Below are 21,530 nucleotides of genomic sequence, written 5' to 3' on the forward strand. Positions count from 1 at the left end.
ACGTAATTAGTTTCCCAAATGAGTACGTAATTCTAATTAGACTAAGGCCGAAGGGTCTATCCTATTGTGTTAAGTATGGGTTTAGCCATCTAGGCGTTCTCCAGAATGACAACTAATTTTTTTTTTTTTTTTTTGAAATAAGAATGACAACTAATAATTTATCAATAAATATAGTCTTGTGAGATACGGAGTAATATTTATTTAGTTCGCCTTGATACATATTTCATTAAATAAGTCAAAAACTTAATTCAATAATGAGAGACGGCATAAGATGAGAATGGGCTGGTGTATTAATTAACTACTAATGAGCTAACTTTCCACACTCGCCCACTTTCCATAAATAAAAGTCCTTAGGATTCCTTCACGAAAATGACTTGTATGTTATTATTGGACGTTGCCAAGAAAAATATGACTTCTCTGAATTTAATGCTCCCTTGTTTAATAATTGCTACCAAAATAAGAGGATATATCTATATTTCCACAGTTAGATGAGAATAAAGCTGACCCATACTAACAAAACAAAAAATAAACCCAAAAAAGTTTGAGAAAAAGAAAGAAAATAGACATGAGTTTCTAACACAGCCTTATCGACTGGTATTGTGGACTACTGTCAAATGTATCAACAATTACATTGACATATAACTTACTAATTTGTTCATTTGTTCCTTTCACTTGCAACACAGTATCGTGAGTTCGTGACATGCATTTTGAATGATATTTTATAGTCCCTTATTTTAAAATAAATGTCGTGTTTCAACTTAACACGTATGTCAATATAAAACTTTGATTAATAATATTTTTAATCATCAATATATATACTACCTTCGTTACATATTATTTGCAATGATTAGACATTTTCCTTCTATACTATATGTCACATCGTTGCAAATAATATGTAACGGAAAGTAGGAATACTTCATACTTGCAGAAGAAAGAGAATGTGTTGTAGAGAAACAAAGGGAGAAAGGACTGACAGAGATAGTCATAGCGGAGACATATACCACCTTGATACAAAATAAGGTGTTGTTTGGTTGGCTTAATATCTTGTGGGCATTCAAAATTCCCATGAATTTCATTTTGAACTTCTTGTTTGGTTGACACAAAAAAGTAAAAATGGGGGCAATGTCAATTCATGGGAATTTTGACTTCCCTCAAAACATGGGAATTAACTTACCCAACCCCCCCTTGGTAAGTTACAATTCCTATGGGAATTTACTTCTTCCATTTTTAACCAAACAAATTTCATGAATTCCCATGATTTTGACAAAGGAATTTAATTCCTACAAATTGTAATTTCATGGGAATTTACACTTCCCTAATGAACCAAACGACCCCTAAGTCACTTTTTTTTTGGTCCGAGGAAGTTTCTCTTTGTGAAGTAACTTATAAAAAATAATTTTAATAATTGGTGACCATATTACCCTTCAAATCTGTTACCATTGAAAGAACTTGCCCCTTAAAAGTCACTTCTTAATGCACAAAGATAATCAATACAAGTTAAAAGTTGCCCTATTTTCTCCCTTAAGACGGGGGAGCCCCATTCATCTTCATGATAAACAAATTTTTTTATCTAATGGCATTTTCGTAATATATCAACAAATCATCCCAGTTAGCATGACATTTTTGTAAATAAGTGAACAACTTTTATTAATATACAGGTCCCACAAATGTTGACTTATTTACGAAAATGTGATGCTGACTGAGATTTTTTTGTTGATTTATTTACGAAAATGTCATTAGATAAACAAAATTTGTTTTTCATCAAGATAAAATTGTATTTTCTCCAAACAGTAAATTTATTGTAAATTCCCATGGTATAAAGAAAATGCACAGTAAATTTATTGTAAATTCAAAGAACAAAAAAAGTTTGCTCCAAGCAAAAATGTGCAATTCCTTGAATATACAGGCTATACAGCTACATGGAAAAGGCATCTACCAATGCAATATTCAAAAATTCAACCAAACAAGCACTTAAGTAGCTACAAAACACTGAAATGAGATAGATTATAATGACGATTAAGGGCATGTTCTCATTGATTGAGCTCAGGTGAACTGAACTGAGCTGAACTGAATATTTTATAAGAGAAGGAAATTAGGAGCTAAACTGAACTGAGCTGAACTGAATTGAATTTCAACGTATGAGAACAGACCCTAAGAATGTAAGTACTAATTTGGGGATGTTATAGATTAAAATTTCTATAACTATTCAATCCAATATCAAGATTGATAAAAATTAATAATTGACCAACACAACTCCACAAGATGGGGGCAAAAAATTATTATAATAAAAAAATTTCGTAATTTACCACCCGAGTGCCAACAAATTTTGAAACTACTACCCAATAGAAATTGTTTTATACACCCGGGTCCACAGTGCACCAAAGAGTACTTTTTGCTCATTTCGATAATTATTGCTCATTTTATCATCAAATGAACAAACAAATACCCTTGGGTGTACCGCACTCCCGGATATATATAACAATCTCTCACTACCCAAATACACCTGCTTCTATCTGAAAATAATTACCATTAAGAACTATCATCACCTCATTTGAAACAAAACAAGGTTAGAAAGTATAAAGGCATCATCGTACAACTACATCAAATCGAATTCCAAACAGCAATTACTTGTCCATGTCAGCTGACATTCTCACCAACTTCTCGTACAGTATACGGTCATCCCGTCCTGTGTTGCTTTCCAACAAAGCACTTTGCACAAGTTCCTAGAAGATAAGACAATCAGCAGACATGATCCTCAATTACAAATTACAGAGCAACATCGGGAGAGAAAACAAAATAATGTCTGCATATTCTAACCTTCACATCCCGGTGGGAGAAAAATTTTCCAAGATTGTGGATTAGCACCCTCAGATCTTCCACCTGAAAACAGGAACACATTTCCAAGTCAATGATTAAGTTAACCTTACACTGCTATGATACACGGACAATAAATTTACATGCTTACCCTGAGGTAGCCAACTCTATTTCGATCAAAGAACCTAAACGCCTGATAACATGAACCACCACTATCAGCAAAAATGATGTGACCAATTCAAAAGAGAACTCAACTCTAAGTTGTTGTAAAGTTACCTGTAATAGTTCTTTGTCCACTGGTGCTTTCTCAGCTGAAGCTTTCTTTGCAATCTCAGCTCTCGCTTCCTTTGGTTTACTGGCCTCTGCATCACTGCCAGCTTTTTTCTCACCAGATGAGGCGTTATCTTCTGCAACTTGCTTTTTAGCATCTTGTTCTTCATCCTGTTTCTGATCCTGCTCAGCATCAATATTTCCCGACTCAATATTCTACGAAAGAAAACACATGACAAGTCAATGGCGAAAGCAAGTGAGCAAATAGTTGTACAAAGCTCCTAAACTGAACTTCAGATAAAATTCTAAAACATTATACGTAAAAGTATTATAAACATTCACCTCCTTGGGGGAGTCTTTCTGAAGGCTTGCATCATGCATATCTTCATCATCTTCATCATCTTCCTCAGGATCTTCCTCTGGATCCTCCTCTTCTATCATTTCTTCATCATCTTCTACTATATCCTTTTCAGCATCTTGAATTTTTTCTAATTCATCACCCTTTACAACCTTGCCATCCTCCTCAGGCATCAGCTTCTCATCACTAGAAATAGTTTCATCTTTCTGCTGAGGTTTACTAGACTTCTCTTCAGTAGGAATATCTTCGGTTTTCACACGCTTTGTTGATGCCTTCTCCTTTCTCTTTCTCTCATCATTTTGCTCCCTCTCTCTTTTCCGTCTATTTCTTTTGGTGACAAATTTAACGCGCAATTTCTGTAAAAGTAGCCATGTAAACATAATGTACTAACTAGAAAGACAAATTCCAGTAGAAACTACACATCCATACCTGTAGAAATGTTAATAAACGACAACACATCTGATATTGAAGCATTTCATAGAAAGACTCCGCGAATACTGAGAGCTGTGAGTATGAAAAAACCATCATAAAAAAACTAGTAGATTAGACTGATACAACATAACAAGTCGAATCCAGCACAGGAAAGGATTGTTTGAAGGAGAGGGGCAGGGTCAGGAGAATTAAACAGACCTCAAATGTCTCTTCTTCAACATCATTGTCAGAATAATCCAGCAGTGAGTCCAGAGAAAGTGACAATGATCGCAGCTGCAGTAATTTTCCATAATCAGGCAATGGCATATTAGATACACAATATTTTAATAATACAGAAATGAAAAAACAAACACGAACTTTGGTCTCCTTGCCACTTTTTGTTCGCAAAATGAGCCCAGGATGCCGAGGAGGTTCATCTGATTTTTTTCGATCCAAATCTTTGCTTGATTTGCTTCTTAATTCATCTTTTTTATCCTTCTCCTTCCTCTCCTTCCCATCCGCTACCTTAGCCTTAACCTTTGATGTTTCCTTGCAGTCAGCTTGGATGTCTTTCACAGCATCATTTTTAGTCTCAGAAACTTTCTTCTCATCAAGAATATCTTCTTCCTTTACTTTGACCTGGTCAGCACTCTTCCCAACTTTACTAGATGACACCGCATCATCGTGCTTTTGAGAGCTCTCTACTCCAGGTAGTGTTGTAGAAGCACATTTTACCAAGTTTCCGCCCTCACTTGTCTTGTCTCCATCAACCTTAGCATCACTTACATTACCACTTAACTTTCCAGCATCCTGGCTAGTCACAGTCTTGGCTACTACACCAGTGGCCTTCTTTTTTGGCACCCTCTTAATGATTTTCCTTTTCACTACTCTTTTTACAGGACCATCCCGCACCACAGTGATACCAGTTGCATCTGTCTTCTCCTCTGATTTATTTACAGAAGAATCTGGTGATATTTCACTTTTTACACCAGATTCTTTGTCCACTTCTTTCACAGCAGCATCAGCTTCTGATAGCTTCTTTGCTACTTTCTTTCTTGTAAAAGTTTTAACACCAGTGGCATTTGCAGGTGATGTGTCCTGCTGACCAGTTTCTGAGTTAATACCCATAGGTTCAACAAGCTTATCCTCCAACTTACTATTATCATTACCTCCATTTTCACCAGTGACTACTTTGTCAGTAACCTTCTGCTTGACAATTTTCCTAACAATTTTTTTCTTAGCAGGCTTCACACCCTTCTGAGCACTAGTGTTAGCCCCTGTCCCTTTCTTTTCTACATTGTTAGCTTCTTCAGTCAGCTCATCCACTTTTTTCTTCTCAGCACTTTTGATACTTTTTTCTCCATCTTTATCAGTCTTGGTAGCCTTCTTTAAGTCTCCATCTTTTTCTTTATGAACATTGGATGCCTGTTCTGTGTTCACAACTTCCTTCTTTTTCTCAGCTTTTTTAGAATCCCGTGGAGAGCTGCTTTCTGCTACAAAATGAAAATATATTTACTGCATATGATAAGATAATAACTACTGCGCATCACATTACAAAAAAGTCCAGTACCTTTAGGGGGGTCTCTTTTGTCCTTTGGTTTCTGCATCGAATAATGCAAAGAGCATCAATAAACAGAAAGCTTTCAGGAATTAATATAATTCAAGTAATACAACCATAGCCTTGACAATCATATGTTCAAAGATTTATCTTATAGCTTGTAGTGTAATAAGCAACACATAATAATGTCCAGAGCACACCACGATCAATTGGAGAAGCCAAAGGGATACTTTTTGACAGACCAGGGGGAGGGGGGCAATTCCTTTTATTATATTATTTTGCTTTCTACAGTAAACTTTTAGGTAAACAAGTTACTCCTATTAATTTTATAATGTAAAATCAATAGATCTAAAAAATTAAATACGATTAATAAGTATACAACATTAAAAATTTAATGTAAGAAAATATTAAAAAGAATTCTAAAAGATGATACCCAAGGCTCCGTGTACTTTTAATAAATTTACACTTGTTACCTAGGTCCCTGAGTCTTATTCCATACCCAAGTCCAGCATTCACACATAAGTCCAAGCATTATAAAAATAAAGTGCGTTTTTGAAGCTTAAAAAAATGACATACAAAAAGTAAAGCATTGAGACAATGCAGACAATTTTGTTCACAAGACAAACCTCTTTTCCTAAAGAGAGTAGCTTCTCACGCTCTGCAACAGCTTTCTTGTGTGCCAACCACTGCTCTCGCCATACATTTAGTGAAGGAAGACAGTCTGAAAGATCTGGAACAAAAAGTACAGTAATCTCTCTATGACTAAACAGGCCATCCTTCCCAACTCTGTCATAGTGTATCTGCAGACCAGAGGACCATTTAAGACTTTAGCAAATTAGTAATTGAGTACCTAATCTCATTGGTACAATTTACAAAGACCTTACCAGCTAAGCTAAGCTGACATATTGCTTAAGTGCTAACTATGTCAGTTGAAAGCCAGCAGAATCAAGGTACTACTACATCCATTCCTTTCTGTTCGTTAATAAGCTTCCCAGTAACTCTGTTCCTCTTATTTCTTTACACTTCTACTTTATCAATATTTGGCAATGATGTATAACACTTTTACCCTCCCCTTACCCCACACAAAAAGATAATTATTTGCCCATATACATACTTTTTCCACTAGCAAGTTCCAATCCTACTTTTTCACTCCAATTTTATTTCATCTTGTGCAATTAATAAGCATCAAGAACATTAAAGAACGGGGGTTGTATTAGCTTAGTTGTTATGAGAACCCAAAACCAGATATAGTAAGATCAGATGTCAGCAAAAGGCCAAAGGTACTTTTTTTTTTTTTTTTGAACGGAGGCCAAAGGTACTTAAAGATAGTACAAAAGTCATTACTGACAAATGACGCAAGTCGCATAACAGGATGCAGCCTCAATATAGTACAGCTAGGCAAACAGAAGAATTCATAACAAGGATCCTAATCCAGTGAGGTTTTGATTGATATAATACACTGCCTACAAATAATATGAAATGGAGGTTTTATTATTAGAACAAATGACTCATGCAATCAACCTAAAGTCCTTAAGAATGATGTACAAATACATCTCATGTTTCTGTAATCAATTATTCAGCAATTCAGATCTTTCTTTTCCCTTATACTTGTCTGATAACCAAAGAGGATTTTCTATAATATAATCAAAATACTATTTACTAGTTAAATATATACACACACACACACATCATCGTCATCAGCCTAACTTGAAGAGTCGAACGATCAAAAATTTAATATTATGATTTCTTCAACATCTATGGATAACAAAACTTCTTCATCCTAAATTCTTACTTAATGTAATCACTGCACCGTAGTACATAGATATATCGAAATTAACAGTAATTAAATAAATTAATTATTAAGCCAGCGCACACATCCATAAATTATCATGAACAATAGTTACAATTACATCTGACTGCATTCATTAAGGAAATTAGCAAGTTGGGGATGAAAGGGTGATATAACATATGTAAATAATAGGTTTAATTGACAAAATTACTTTTATTAGTCATAATGCATAGTAAAAAGATTATAGATATTTGTGTAGCAACTAAATCCAACTATAACCCCAGTTCAAACAGTAATGATACATAGCAATACCAAAGTCAAAAATTCCCCATTTACAATATTCAAAACAATCTACCTAGAAACTATAGACAACATTCCATAGGCTTTACCTCAAGGAAACGATTCCAATGCTGACAATTCTGCAGATCAAGATGGCTCACATCTTTTGCATATCTACAAGAAAGAAAAGGTCATATCCTTCACATTATGTGAACATCACACACAATATCCCACCAACAGGTCCAACACATACAGACACACAAAATTCACAAACCTGAGGATTGTATGAACTAATGAAGATTCATCAAGTGATGGATCTCCACCATCAACAGCATCCCAAGGGCCTCCAATTGCCATCAAAGAACGATCTCTTTTCAACACAGCAAACCTAAGTAAATTGCAAATATGTGGTATGCGATCATCTGAAAGCTTTTCAGAGCAGAGGTCTTCTGTAGCACCCCTGCTAAGCCCACTCATTAAAATCATCTGTGACAGAGTTAAATAAACAAATCTCTTAAACTTCATCCTGGATCTGTATCTTGTCATAAATAGAGCAAAAAAAATTATAAGCCAAATAGATTAACCTAGCTTCAAAAGTTAACAAGTTAAAACATTCAGTGGTTGCATTGCCTCTTGCTATTTCACCATACAATATATTTACAGGCATTAAGTTTCAACTCGTCTCGACACTCCAATACTATATAAGTGAAACGTAACAATCCAATGCTGTAATCACCACCACCTCACTAAATATATTGTGGCCCACACAGTAACATTTTTAGAATTTCTAACATGCAGCATTATCTTAGTCCAAGCTGCAACTCCTACCACTCCTAAAGGAAAATGGAGCGAACTTTAAGGAATTGATGAGACTCCTCAGAGCCCAAATCATTTTGGGACTAAAGCTTTGTTTTTGAAGAGACACCTCAAAGGGGCATACAGCCAGAATACAAGACAACATGGAGATAAAGATGGTTTGGGTTTCACACTGAAAATAGATCCAGCAATTTGCTCAAAACACACACTACAAAGCCTCATGGTCTGAATAATATCGCCAAGTAGCACAAAAGCTATAACAAGAGCCAGAAAGATGAGGCTATATTCTCAAAAGTTAAGAAAACTCAGAAACATTGAAGATAAAAATATTATAATATAGCTTATTACTTATTAGACATTTGTTAAATCTTCAACATCTTGATACTCCCTCCTTTCACAAAGTACTCAATGTAGACACAAATTTTTGCAAGAGAAATAGCGCGTCAAAAATTGGGCCACACACTTTTTTCTAGTGCAATAGTATTTATAAAGAGAGATTTAAGGAAAAGAGAGAACACAGGGGACAGAAAAAGAGAGAGTGGCCAAGTACAAGATATATTATACTTCACATATTCAACGCCAAAATAAGAATAAAGTTATAAGTTGTTTAGAAAATGAACGAAAATGGAAAGTGAGTGGTTCTTTGTGAAATAGAGGGTATATGTCAAAAAGTGTGTGTGTGGGTTTGGGCATGGACATATGTTTATTTTATAGGTAAACAGATATTTTCTTAAGCAACCAAGGTTTTAATGCATATAGCCTCTTCAAACAACTGCTGGGTCAATTTCTCCAATAACTTATACAGTCCTTTACAGTCTCACTTATCCAGTTCACCTGCTAATCTGATTTCTCCTTTCAATGGGTTTTAAAAAGCCTTGACTCTTTAAATATAAGGTAAAAAAAAAAATTCTAAATACTTCATGGCTCTACGCCTCTACTCCAAAGCCCTCACATAGAGAACGATACAAGTCATGAGGATGGCAGGCACAAACATCTAAATAATCATGAAAAATCATTTTTTAATCAAAAAGGGGCATAAATTTGCAAGTGCCTAATAACCCAGCAACATGCCATCCTTTGTTTTCCTATATGATCAGTCGATTATGCCAGACAACTAATTCTACTACATGAAGCTTTTAAAATTAAATTAAATTTCACTATATTCTCCATAAGCTATAGAGTAAGGACCGCTTTCAATCACACTCTGTTTGAGACAAGATTTCAACTTACGGACTTGCAAGGAAAATTCCACACGTATATCCTTTATGCTTAGATATTTTATTAGCCGCTAGAGGGAAAGGGGGTAAATAATTCACCTTTGCATTCCACACTGTGCCCCTATGCTCTGGATTAGCAGTATTTGTATCAGAATGCTTTGTAGAGAGATCTTTCTGAACTGCGCCACTCGCATCCTCCGCAAAATCATGCTCAAAACTGTTTCCAAAATTATTTGGGAAACAAAATAGAAATTTTTAACTTCAAATTTAAGTTACGAAGGATATACGAAACAAAGCAAAAACATAGGGCAACAAGAAAAAGAAGAAAAAAAACACCGGATTCATCCACCTAAATAGCTCTCACCAAAACCTGCTGTATTATATACCTTAGCTATTCTAAATAAACAAACTCTACAAAATTGATATAATTAGGTACTACGCTGCACATCAAACAGTGGAAAACTGAATTGATGACATTTAGTGTTTGTACTAGACTTAATGCATGCATGGCATAATTTGACAATACAAACTCTCAGTTATTTGGCCTATATCTAATATTAACTTGTTATAAGGTATTGTTTCATATTCATAAAGTCCTAGGGGTATGTAATAGAACGGGGGAGAGAGAGGAGGGAGTGGAGAAAAGATGCTAAATAGTACAGATACCTGACAGGAGTGTGCATCGGAAGTTTCAAATTCACCCTTGGCCAATTAACCACCACCTAGGGAACGGGATTCAATCAAATTAAGGAATAAGAATTTCAATAAGCAGCCCTGGAATAAACCAAGTTCAAATAAATAAAAAATTTATTTGCATCATGACAAACCTTTGAGAAATCAGGTGAGATATATAGCCTTGGGTAACGTTTATCTAGTGATAGATAATCTCTCTCCACATCCACCAAAGAAGAAGTGTAAACCTGATGACAAAAGATAATTATAAAGCAGAGTCAGGCAGAAGCTAATTTGTAGTACCATTCCAGCTACGGTGTGAGCTAGGTAGATGTTACACTACATTTGAGGCACGCCCAATCAAAAAGAACACCAGTGGCAGACCATTTCATTCCACATATATAAGCTAACAATAACGATCAAATTGCTACAAATAAAATAATAATCTGAGATATCAACTCCTACGGATAACTCATGCTAGTTATGTATGGATACATGTTCTTAAAACTCTTGGGGGTATTCCATACATCCAAAGGCACTCAAAAACCACAAATACTCAAAAACTAGAATATATTAATGCACAGACATTGGAAGAGAGTTGTAAAATTTGCAGATGAGGAAAAGAAGAAGAGCAACCCAGTAGACTAGGTGAGGTGAAGAAGGTACATGATTATAGAAGGAAAGAAAATAAAAGGATGAGCATAATCTGTCAGGCTCAAAAGGAAGTATTCAGACTGTAAGATCTCATTTGAGAAAGTACCAAGAAGATGATTAAGAAAAAAGTTGGTGAAGGCAAGAGTCAAGAAGATTTGCCAGAAATTAACAACTCTCTAGAAGGAGTGGAAGGAGCCATGTGATAAAAAACTAAGCAGCATCCAATTTCAGATACCCATAGAGAGAGGTTAGATGATACAATTATAATACAGAGAGGGTAGGCTCTTTTGATATATCTTTACCTTGCAAGTATATTCCCTCCTTTTTTCTCTAACAGGTGAATGAATCCTTCAGCGTAATAGAACAACAAGTTAGTAAAGAAGCTTCAGGATATGCGAGAAAGGATATATAGAGAACTATAGCATGATAAATTCAAACTATCATCATCCACCTATGAAGAGCTTCACGGCGAGGAGATTCCCGTCTTGAGGGTTTTTCATCCTTCGTCAATGAGGAACCGCGGCGATCCTTAGATGATTTTGGTGGAGTTCGATCACGTCTACTTTCAAGTGCTCGTTTGCGCTCACGATCACGTTCACGTTCACGCTCCCTTTCTCGAAGCTCTAAAAGGCGCTTTCTTTCACGCTCCTTTTCTCGATCACGTTCGCGTTCCCGTTCTCGATCCCTATCTCTTTCTCGTTCTTTATCACGCAATTGCTCCCTCCGACGCTCATCTTCTCTCACATCAAGTACCCGGGGATATCTATCGTCTTTTAAATCATCCACTCTTGAAAGTCCACTACGTGACGAAAGGCTACCGGGAAAGTCGGAATCGAGAGCAGTTCCATGTAGCCCTTTCCCCATGCCATAGTCCCTACCCGGAGGAAGGCTCACTCCATAACCAGGATTTGATGAAGTTTGAGCATACACAAGATCATCTACATTCCTCTGAGGAGCAGCTCCCAAGATAGAAGGAGCTGGTTGTCCACCATATGGTGAATTCCCAACAGCTGATACACGAGGATCAGCCTCAAGTCTTCCTCCATAAGACACAAGTTCTTGGACTGGATGACGAAATGTACCACTTCTCACAGCAAGATAATCAGCTTGTCTGCCAGAAACGTGTTGCTATTTAGTGTAAAGAGGAATAATAAATAGTGATTGGTAATGCTGCATACAAGCACCACAATATCATAATCATGGAGGGGGTTGACAACCGGAGCAATATTTATTGATAATTAGACAATACTATTCATGAAGAAAAGTCTCAGAGCAACAGCTTATAGGATGCTATCCACAAAACAAAACTTCAAGGAGTCTGCATACTCAGTAAAGTTGACATAAAAAAAAAGTACCTGGAAGCATCATGAGAAGCAGATTGCAGTGACTGAGATTTCAACATATGTTCTTGACGAAGAATTGAAGCCTGATCCAGACGATCATACATCTCAGACTGTTGAAGAAACAAAATTAATTAAAATCGGGTTGCCAGACATGGACCACAAAAGTTGGACAACAGGAACCACAACAAGCACCTCAATCAAGCAAATTCTATAATCTAGAGAGAACAGTATAATACTTAGCCTGTCAAAGTAGATAGCAATCTCCGACAAGGGTACTAAAGAGAGTTAATCTGAGAAAATAACATAGTAACAGCTGGTCTATATCATTAGTCATTACAGACGTGAAGCTAAAATGAGTTGTGACAATATCACTGAAAGCCGACATCAATTTTAATACTCCCTCATTTTTATTGTCAGTGTTACACTTTGACCGGGACACAGTTTTAGGCAGTCAAATGGAATTTAATATAATAAGAGGTAAGTGGGGTAGTTGGGATTTAGAATAAGATAGTGGAGCTTATATTTTTTTGAAAAGTATAGGATGTGAGAGAGAGAGAGAGAGGGGGGGGGGGGGATTAAAAAAAAATAGTGAGTTTGAGTGGGGACCATGGGAGGAGAGATATAATATTAAAATGAAGTTATTTAACAGCCGCATTTGGCAAGTGTAACACTTGAAAATAACAATGGAGGGAGTACCTCAAAAACAAAAATCAACAAACCACTGAACACACAAATGACACAACATACAAAAATGGCAACAACCATCTTCAGACTCTGCAATGAACTAACATAAAAGTAAGAAGGTAGAATCAGATCACTTTTGGTTCAACACGCACTTAAATTGACATATATATCTCCCTACCAGTGACTGCAATAGCACTCAACTTACCAGCTCTTAAATCAACTCCATGGTATTAATGAACAAGGAGGAGATCAAAACAGATAACATGCTTGGCTTGTGTGTGAAAAAAATAGTTACAATTACAGACTACTTAATATATGTAATGCCAATTAAGCGAACCTCTACTTGCTTAGATGGATTTTTAAGTATGCTAAAATAACAATCCACCAACAGAGGACACAGTAAACAAATATTGTAAAACTTACCATTAAAAAATAGTTCAAATGGTACTATAAGCAAGCAAAATCTCAATTCGGCAAAAAGTAAGAATTACAAAAGTAATCCAGCATACAGAACAACAAATCCAAAACCCTCCCCCCCCCCCCCCCCTCCCTCCCCTCCCCTCTATCCACCACCAAATCAAAAGGAAAAAATAAAGAAGATAACAAAAGAGCAAGCATAAAAATTCAAAGAAAGAGGGGGGCAAAATAAAAAATACCTTATGAGCATAGCCAACAGAATCAGCATATCTTCCACCAGCCTCAACTGGCAGATCTCTTCCCACATAACCCCCCTGCCTTTCAGCAAATTGCCTTCTCTCAAGTGATACATAATCAGCCATCTTATCAGGAATTAAAAGCTCAGATTTGTGGCCATATCCATGGCTAGCAGCAGCCACATAGTCCTTAGCGGTATACTTTGGGGAATCTGCTATCCCTGAACCATAACCAGTACGTCCTTCCATAGTAGATGGCCCAGATCCCTTAACAGTTACAGAAGTGCCCTTCAGAAACAAAAAGACAACATAATTAAAGAACAAAAACTACTAACTATGCTAACATGGGTAAGCAATTTTAAAACTAGACAAGCAACGGCAATGTCGATTAATGATTGATAAGGTTTAAAATGCGAGGCTTAATAGCAATCATAATTCAGAGGAAAACAATTGGGTTGGCATTAGTCAAATGAAGTAATGCTGCAATAAATTTGCAACTTCCCAAAAAAAATTAAAAGGAATACATTGTGATTAAAGGAGAATGAAAAAGTACGCAAAGAGTAAAAACTGATATCCCCATTTTCAAAAAGCTAGTTGTTCAGAAATCTCAACAGATAATAGAACAGGAAAAGAAACAAATAAAAATAACCCTCAGTCCCCCGGCTCCCCCCCCCCCCCCCTCTCCCAAGCACACCAACTTATATATTCTTTCCCTCCATGAAATCATAAACCACCATAGCAGTTCTGCCAGCGTTTTCAACTAGCTGGGTGAGCTAGACCAGGTTTTTAGATAAAACCATTATATTTGGTTAAAATAACTGAAATGGACAAGAAATTAAAGAGGAAAGGAAGACAAGAATACTGATGGTGAGGAAGAACAGCCACACAGAAGGGTCTAGAATGAGAGGAAGTAGAGAAAGAGATAGAATGGGTACAACAGAAGGGCGAAAAGCCAAAGATCAAAAGAAAGAGGAATGCTAAATGGCTGTGAGGGAAATTGATGAGACAATATTGCTCAGCAATAAGCTTCTTATAATGCTTCCCATTTTATAAAGTAATCAAATTAAAGCCCCACAGCATGGTTTGATCCAGCCTCCAAGGTATACCAACCCTGAACTCTAGGTCCTGGTGATTTGGGTGTGGTTTGTTTGCCAAGGAAGCACATAAGTGACCCGAAACCTTATCCTGGATGAAAGGAATATCATGCCACCTCATCAATTATTCCAATATCTTTAATACCAGCTTTTCACTGACCTGCTGACCAGCACTCAGTGAAGATTGGCCATATAAAGAACCATATTGTCCTCCATACTGTGCTGCTGCAGGATGAGCTCTAAACCCACCAAGTTCTGATTCAAGAGAACCACCCAAAATTGAAGGATGTCGAGACCCCATGGTCAACTGAGAACTACTAGCCGGTCCACCAGCAGAACTCCCAGGATATGCAGACGAAGGCTGCAAAAAACAGAGAGGCAGATGTGAGCTTTGGATTCAAAACCCCCATTAAAAGGACATATAATGCCTTAAACATGGATAAGCAAAAAGAGAAATATCATAGTGTAAGCTCAATAGTATTTACATTTTGTCCATATGATGATTGCGCAGTGTACGACTGCTGCCCATATGAATCACTCCCTCTGGAGGAATACATTTCTGCAAAGTTAAAAGGCAAATAAATCAGGTTCGTGTATATATATATACATACGAGATAAACAATGCGCATCCAGCCAATAAGATTAGCATTTAATGGTGGCATGAACATTACAATTCCAGGCACATCCCTGAGCCAAGGCTATAGGGGCGACTGCCAAAGCAGGTGTAGCGGCCGCCCTGAGCCGGGGCAAGAGGGGCGGCCTCCCTGATGAGCCCAGGGAATTAAAGTTACATTTTTATACTTCCATCCTAACTTTGAAGGATTATAAACAAAACCCTGCAACAAATTAGCAACCAAATTTGATTCAATTATCAAATTAGGCTCCAAAAATCACATTAAATTCTTCTCGCTTAAGATTATCAATTTATAAAGCACATAACAAAATTCTAACAATAAAATCAATCGTTATAATATTTCGTAACATCAATAATTATAACAAATAGGTCAATAATCAATATAAGAAGAACCCTAAAAACAACTACCAGGCCCGTCCCTGAGGCAGGGCAGGAGGGGCGGCAGCCCTGGGCCCAGGGAAAAGAGCTCTGATCTCATAGTTAAATCCTAACATTAAAGTGTTGTGCAATACATTAGCAACCAAATTTGATTCATAATTATAGGGATTTTTTATTCAATTATCGATCTCATAATTTCAGAGATATTTGATATGATGATAACAAATACAAACAACTTACCTCAGAAGTTGCTTCAATGGGAATACAAGAACTGAATTCAACGGAGAACGCCAACTGCGCTTCAATGGAGAACGTCGAGTGCGCTTCAATGGATATCTCACTAATTTGAGAGAGAGCAATTCTATGGATCCCTTATGACCCGTGGCCGTCACAGTTATTAAAGGGATAAATCCGTCTAATCTAATAATCCCTCCGTTTTTAAATACTTGCTCCACTTTTTTTTTTTAAATATTTGTTTTATTTTCTTATTTGAAAAGTTTTTACAATATTTAATTCATTTCTCTCACCTAATGGACCCAACATAAATCATATTTTATTATTTTCATATTCTCTCTCCTCAAATTCCCTCCACTACCTTCATATTTTATTACTTTATATTTTTTTTACAATTTTTTTATTCTTCCACATACCCCACTACCTTCATATTTTATTACTTTATCCAATTTCTCGTAAAATTCCGCGCATGGAGAAATGGAGCAAGTATTTAAAAATAGATGGAGTACATAATTGTAGTGTTGTTTTTGCAACTTCTCACCACAACACTCTAAGATCCTGTTCTTTTGAGATTTTGGGCAGAGCAGAGCAGAACAGGGGTCAACAGAGGGAGCAGATTAAATTTCAGCAGAGCAAACCAGAGCAGATTTTAGGATAGCAAAGCAGAGCAGAACCAAGCCGAGCAGAGCAGATTTCAACATTATTATTATTATTATTATTATTATTATTATTATTATTATTATTATTATTATTATTATTATTATTATTATTACTATTATTATTATTATTATTATTATTAATGTTATTATTATTATTAATACTATTATTAATGTTATTATTATTATTATTAATGTTATTATTATTAATAGTACTATTATTATTATTAATGTTATTATTAATGTTATTATTATTATTATTAATGTTATTATTTTTATTATTATTAATGTTATTATTATTATTATTATTATTATTATAATTATTATTATTATTATTACTATTACTATTATTATTATTATTATTATTACTATTATTATAATTATTATTATTACTATCATTATTATTATTATTATTATTATTATTATTATTATTATTATTATTATTATTATTATATCTCAAAAACAAAAAAGTCATACAACCTACAATAAATTAGTGGGAAGCTGAGATACAATCTGGGCCCCACTCCTCTATCTATAGCAAATCCTACCCTAGTAAAAATATGAGCTGCAGCACGTGCTCCAATTTCTTGCGTCGTCGAGAACCTCTGAATTCGCTTAAGCAACGCAACATCCTCCTTCTCTAATTCACCAAAAGAAGAAAAGGAGAAGGGAATGAACCCATATCCAATCGCCTGACAACGAGCCTCATACTTAACCCGCTTCCGATGAGCTGCATCAGCCACAACCCGTCCAGGAATAAAGTCAGATAGCCCTGACTGTGTCAAAGGAGAAGATCCTGTCAAATCTACACAGACATCGCGACCACGATCCCAAGAATAAAGTAACACATCAGCAGCTCTGAGGGCCTCGTCGTTCCCTCCAGACAACTCAATGTCAACCTCTTTCCTTGCTGAAATCCCAGAATGATAACAAACATCAACTAGGGTATCCCGAACAACATTATGTCTATGTTTAATACCCACGATACTAATATTATTATTATTATTATTATTATTATTATTATTATTATTATTATTATTATTATTACTATTATTATATCTCAAAAACAAAAGTCATACAACCTACAATAAATTAGTGGGAAACCGAGATACAATATGGGCCCCCACTCCTCTAGCTATAGCAAAGCCTACCCTAGTGAATATATGAGCTGCAGCACGAGCCCCAATGCCCCAATGTCTTGAGTCGTCGAGAACCTCTAAATCCGCTTTAGCAACGCAACAACCTCCTTCTCTAAATCCCCAAGCGAAGAAAGGAGAAGGGAATGAAACCATATCCAATTTCCAGACAACGAGCTTCATACTTAACCCGCTTCCGATGAACCGCATCAGCCACACCCGTCTCGGAATAAAATCAGATAGCCCTGTCTGTGTCAAAGGAGAAGACCTTGTGAAGTTGATACATACATCACGGCCACAATCCCATGAATAAAGTAACACATCGGCAGGTCTGAGGGCCACGTCATTCCTTCCAGACAATCCTATGTCAACCTTCTTTCTTGCTGAAATCCCAGATCTGTAGTGTAGACACTCATTTGTGTCTCTCCTAAACCAAACCCAGTGATGAATACCTTTCAAGTCATTTAATTATCGAACAAAGCGAAAGTATGAAAAGTCTAGTGATGAGGATGTTTTTATTAAAATATATCTTCTTTCTGTTTTTGAAAAACATGCATTCTAGTTTAGTTTGGTCCATGATAAGGGTCCAATAATGTTGTAGTTGAATGGGGCTTTAAAAGACCTTTCCAACGATATATTATAAGCCCAATTCCGATGAATAATTAGGAAGTTATGGCCAAAATACTAAACTGGGCCCGATTTGGTTTTTATATGCGGCCCAATGATCTAGAGGTGGGCCTATTATTAATTATCATTCCTAAAGCTATTAGGATTGATTATAGTCTTCTAGAATATTCTAGAAGGTTCTTTTAAATCCTAATGGAGTTAGGATTGATAATTATGTTTTAAAGAGTTTGAAATTGAATAAAACTACTCCTTTTGAGAATCCTTGTTTTGTACGAAGTGGAATATATTCAGATTTTTATTTTTGTGCCTCATAATCTTTATCCAAATTTTATATGGTTGGATAGATCTTGAAATTATCTTTCCAATGATATATTATAATATTAAATCCGAGCTATAACGAAAAAGATATGAATGAGACATGAAACTCTATCAAAAACTGACACCCTTCCACTATTTCGGCCAAATATTTTTATCTACAAAAGATTTTAATCCGATTCAAATTGGGTTGGAAAGTAGACTTCAAGAGCTTTCCAATGACATATTATATTCCTTATTTGGACTTCCGGATCAAAAGATATGATAAAAACAACAACGCGTGAAACTGATTATTAGCTCCTGACGCTAAGCATTAGCGCCTGGCGCTAAGGCTTGGCGCCTGGCGCTAACCTTCAGCGCCTACGCTAATTGCCAGCGTCGACGCTAATCAAGTTTTATGCGCGTCAGAACTCTGTTTTGATTTTTTATCTTTTTGGTTGATTTTCTCTATAAATAATCTTCTAAAAACTCCGTTTTCATTCACCAACTCTCATCAAGATTTTCTTGATTATTCTCTCTCTCTCTTTTCTAAACTAGCCTTTTCTCAAATACAAAATTCCGCATTCGCAAGACTTAGATACACCTAGCCATATTCGAAGTTGCCTTCGCCTTAGACGTGAAAGGTTTTAATTTATGAGGGTTTGGTCCCAAATCTCTCTTTCAATTATTTAAGGGTTCGTTTGGCATCGTTGTGGTTTTCTGTTTTTTTTGTTTTTGGTTTTTTAAAAGTATACAATATATGTCACATAATGAATCAAATATTATTTAGAATTATTAAAATCGTGATAATTTTGAAAACTGACAATAGAAAAGTGGAAACACCTTTTTCTTGTTTCCTATTTTTGGTTTTTAGTTTTAAAAAAAACAGAAAACTGAAAACCAAAAACGATGTCAAACAAGCCCTAATTTAATTGTTTTGTTTATTACTTTCCTTGAAGTTACTAATAACGTGTGTATTTTGTTATTAGAAAGAGGTACGAGGCATCCAAGTAAGTACTTTAATGGTTTTTATTGATGTTATTATGTAGAAATCATGCTTAGATTGTTATTTTGATTCCTAGTAACATGTCTAGGGTAACTTTAATATTAAGTATGATTAAAAGTATGATACTTCCTATGTTCTTCCTAATATTCATGTTAGTATCATGTTAGGTCTAAAGCTTTGATTTTTATTGTTTAGTGACATGCTAGGGTTTGTTACTAATCTTGTTAGTATCATGCCTAGGATCTTGCAATTATTATGCTTTAACATGATTATTTTATCATTATTATTATTTTTAATTGTGATGATTATTTATTATGTTGCTTGATATATTTATTGTTATTTCTTGATCACACCTTTTATGCATGTTTAAAGGGAATTGGTACTTGTAATCACGCTTAATAAGATAATTAATAATCTTGTTTAGGGTTAATATGATTATAATTCAAGTGATCACCAATAATAGTTTATTTGTGCATTAATATTCAACCAACATAGAATAAACAAGTTTAAGGTTAATCCTATTGATTGCATGTTAGTCAGAAAGCGCACATGAATACGATCAGAATAAAGTAGAGGCCTATTATTAGGGCAGGTTCAATCTCTTTTAGGTTGGATTTGTACCTTCATCCCCGAACTACCAGTCATGGTTCAAGACCTATTGGAGTTCACGATCTCTTGGATCGTTAAGGGGTGTAACCTCCACCTCGTGAACGGTTTACAAGTTCCTAAAAACTTGTTGCTTGGCGACTCTTTTGCTCTATCTTCCTTCCCTTTGGACGCCACCATGCTTAAGTGTATGATCACAGTGGGGTTCAAGTTAGGGGTAATGCTTGAAATATTCCTTACATGTAGCAAATACCAACAAATGTATCTCGGACAACATTGTGCCGATGTTTAATACCTACAATGCCAGCACACGACACTGCATGGTCGCCGAATTCATCCCTAGTAAAAACCCTAGAGCAAGCAGAGCACGGTGTTGAGACAGAGAACAATGGAACGCCCATCCGATAACACAGCACAAATCGATATGTCTTAGCGTTCATCGTCTGATCCAATCCAGAAATAGGGACTTCCCGAAGCCAAGCAGAGGTGTGATCACCCTGCTGCGACTTCCACAATGCCGACTGCCGAGGAGACAAAGAAAAGGTAGATTCTACCAAAGCGGTAACCTTTGTGAAATATATATCTGCCAATTTCTTCATGAGTTTAGGGGCAGCGACTGTAAGAGTTTATAGGTACTACGCAGCGGAAAAACATGAATCATATTCAATCTAGTACCAATCCCAAGAATCACATGCATAACACACAAGACACATAATCATACCTTTGACGCGTGAATTCCACGAAGCTATTCGACAGGCAAATCAGGGAGAGAATAGAGCCCCAAGCGTTGCTCCTCTACTTAGTCCACGAGATTCGAACGAGTCGTCCACCAATACTAGATTGGTCGAGTGATTGAGGAGAACCGCGATAACCACCTTTATGGACAACCGACCACCGCACGAACCACCACCACCACGACACCCCACCGGCGCCTAGGAGGAGGAGAGAGCCGTGTGTGAGAGAGAGAGGACTTTGAGAGGGTTGGGTTTCGTGTTTGCTAATTAGAGTTTGATCACACTGATCAATTAATTCCTTACTTACTGCAAACCTAGGCACCTATTTATAATCTCATTATAATTAGACTAGGGCACGAAGCCCAAAAACTCCCTTGTCCACTCCATATGGCCGGCCACCTAGAGTGATGAGGCCCATGATGGGCCTCGTCCTCTAATGCTCGATGTAGCCCCTTTGTGTGACCTTATAGGATCCGTCCAATTGGGCTTTGGGCTATTTTACTAGTCCAAAGATCGTTAGTACCTCTAGCTATGGCAAAACGACGACCCAAATGTACGAACTTAATTATCTCCATAATTTGATCCAATTATATATCTAGTAATTGCACACGAC

At 36.2% G+C, this 21,530-nt stretch overlaps 1 protein-coding gene across 2 annotated transcripts; it reads right to left on the reverse strand.

The window, feature by feature from the left end:
- Positions 1-2,223: 2,223 nt before the first annotated feature.
- Positions 2,224-16,001, reverse strand: LOC145632136 (protein SHORT ROOT IN SALT MEDIUM 1-like). 2 transcript variants are annotated; one of them, XM_081684432.1, is made up of 22 exons: positions 15,865-16,001; positions 15,098-15,171; positions 14,773-14,973; positions 13,522-13,806; positions 12,194-12,291; positions 11,290-11,949; positions 11,141-11,186; positions 10,340-10,432; positions 10,179-10,234; positions 9,612-9,729; positions 7,754-7,965; positions 7,590-7,653; positions 6,038-6,211; positions 5,424-5,454; positions 4,232-5,343; positions 4,073-4,147; positions 3,872-3,946; positions 3,427-3,798; positions 3,091-3,300; positions 2,966-3,007; positions 2,818-2,880; positions 2,224-2,723 (listed from the first exon to the last, which is right to left on the reverse strand). In XM_081684432.1, exons 2-22 carry the CDS (start codon positions 15,167-15,169, stop codon positions 2,625-2,627), a joined length of 4,158 nt encoding a protein of 1,385 aa, XP_081540558.1. In that variant the 5' UTR covers positions 15,170-15,171; positions 15,865-16,001; the 3' UTR covers positions 2,224-2,624. The 2 variants fall into 2 exon arrangements, with proteins under 2 accessions (XP_081540558.1, XP_081540557.1); XM_081684431.1 differs by having other exon boundaries at positions 4,232-5,346.
- Between the last annotated feature and the right edge of the window lie 5,529 nt (positions 16,002-21,530).

The sequence above is a fragment of the Chenopodium album genome, chromosome 5 (assembly GCF_948465745.1).
Source record: "Chenopodium album chromosome 5, dcCheAlbu1.1, whole genome shotgun sequence".
NCBI classification, from domain to species: Eukaryota; Viridiplantae; Streptophyta; class Magnoliopsida; order Caryophyllales; family Amaranthaceae; genus Chenopodium; species Chenopodium album.

Bases quoted from the DNA above. Each gene is read 5' to 3' on its own strand.
- LOC145632136 (XM_081684431.1), bottom strand. From the start codon at position 15,169: ATGTATTCCTCCAGAGGGAGTGATTCATATGGGCAGCAGTCGTACACT. The intron at 4,148-4,231 runs GTTCGTGTTTGT...AAATTACTGCAG, and splicing joins AAAGTGGCAAGGAGACCAAA to CTGCGATCATTGTCACTTTC. The intron at 3,008-3,090 runs GTAACTTTACAA...TCATGTTATCAG, and splicing joins TGGACAAAGAACTATTACAG to GCGTTTAGGTTCTTTGATCG.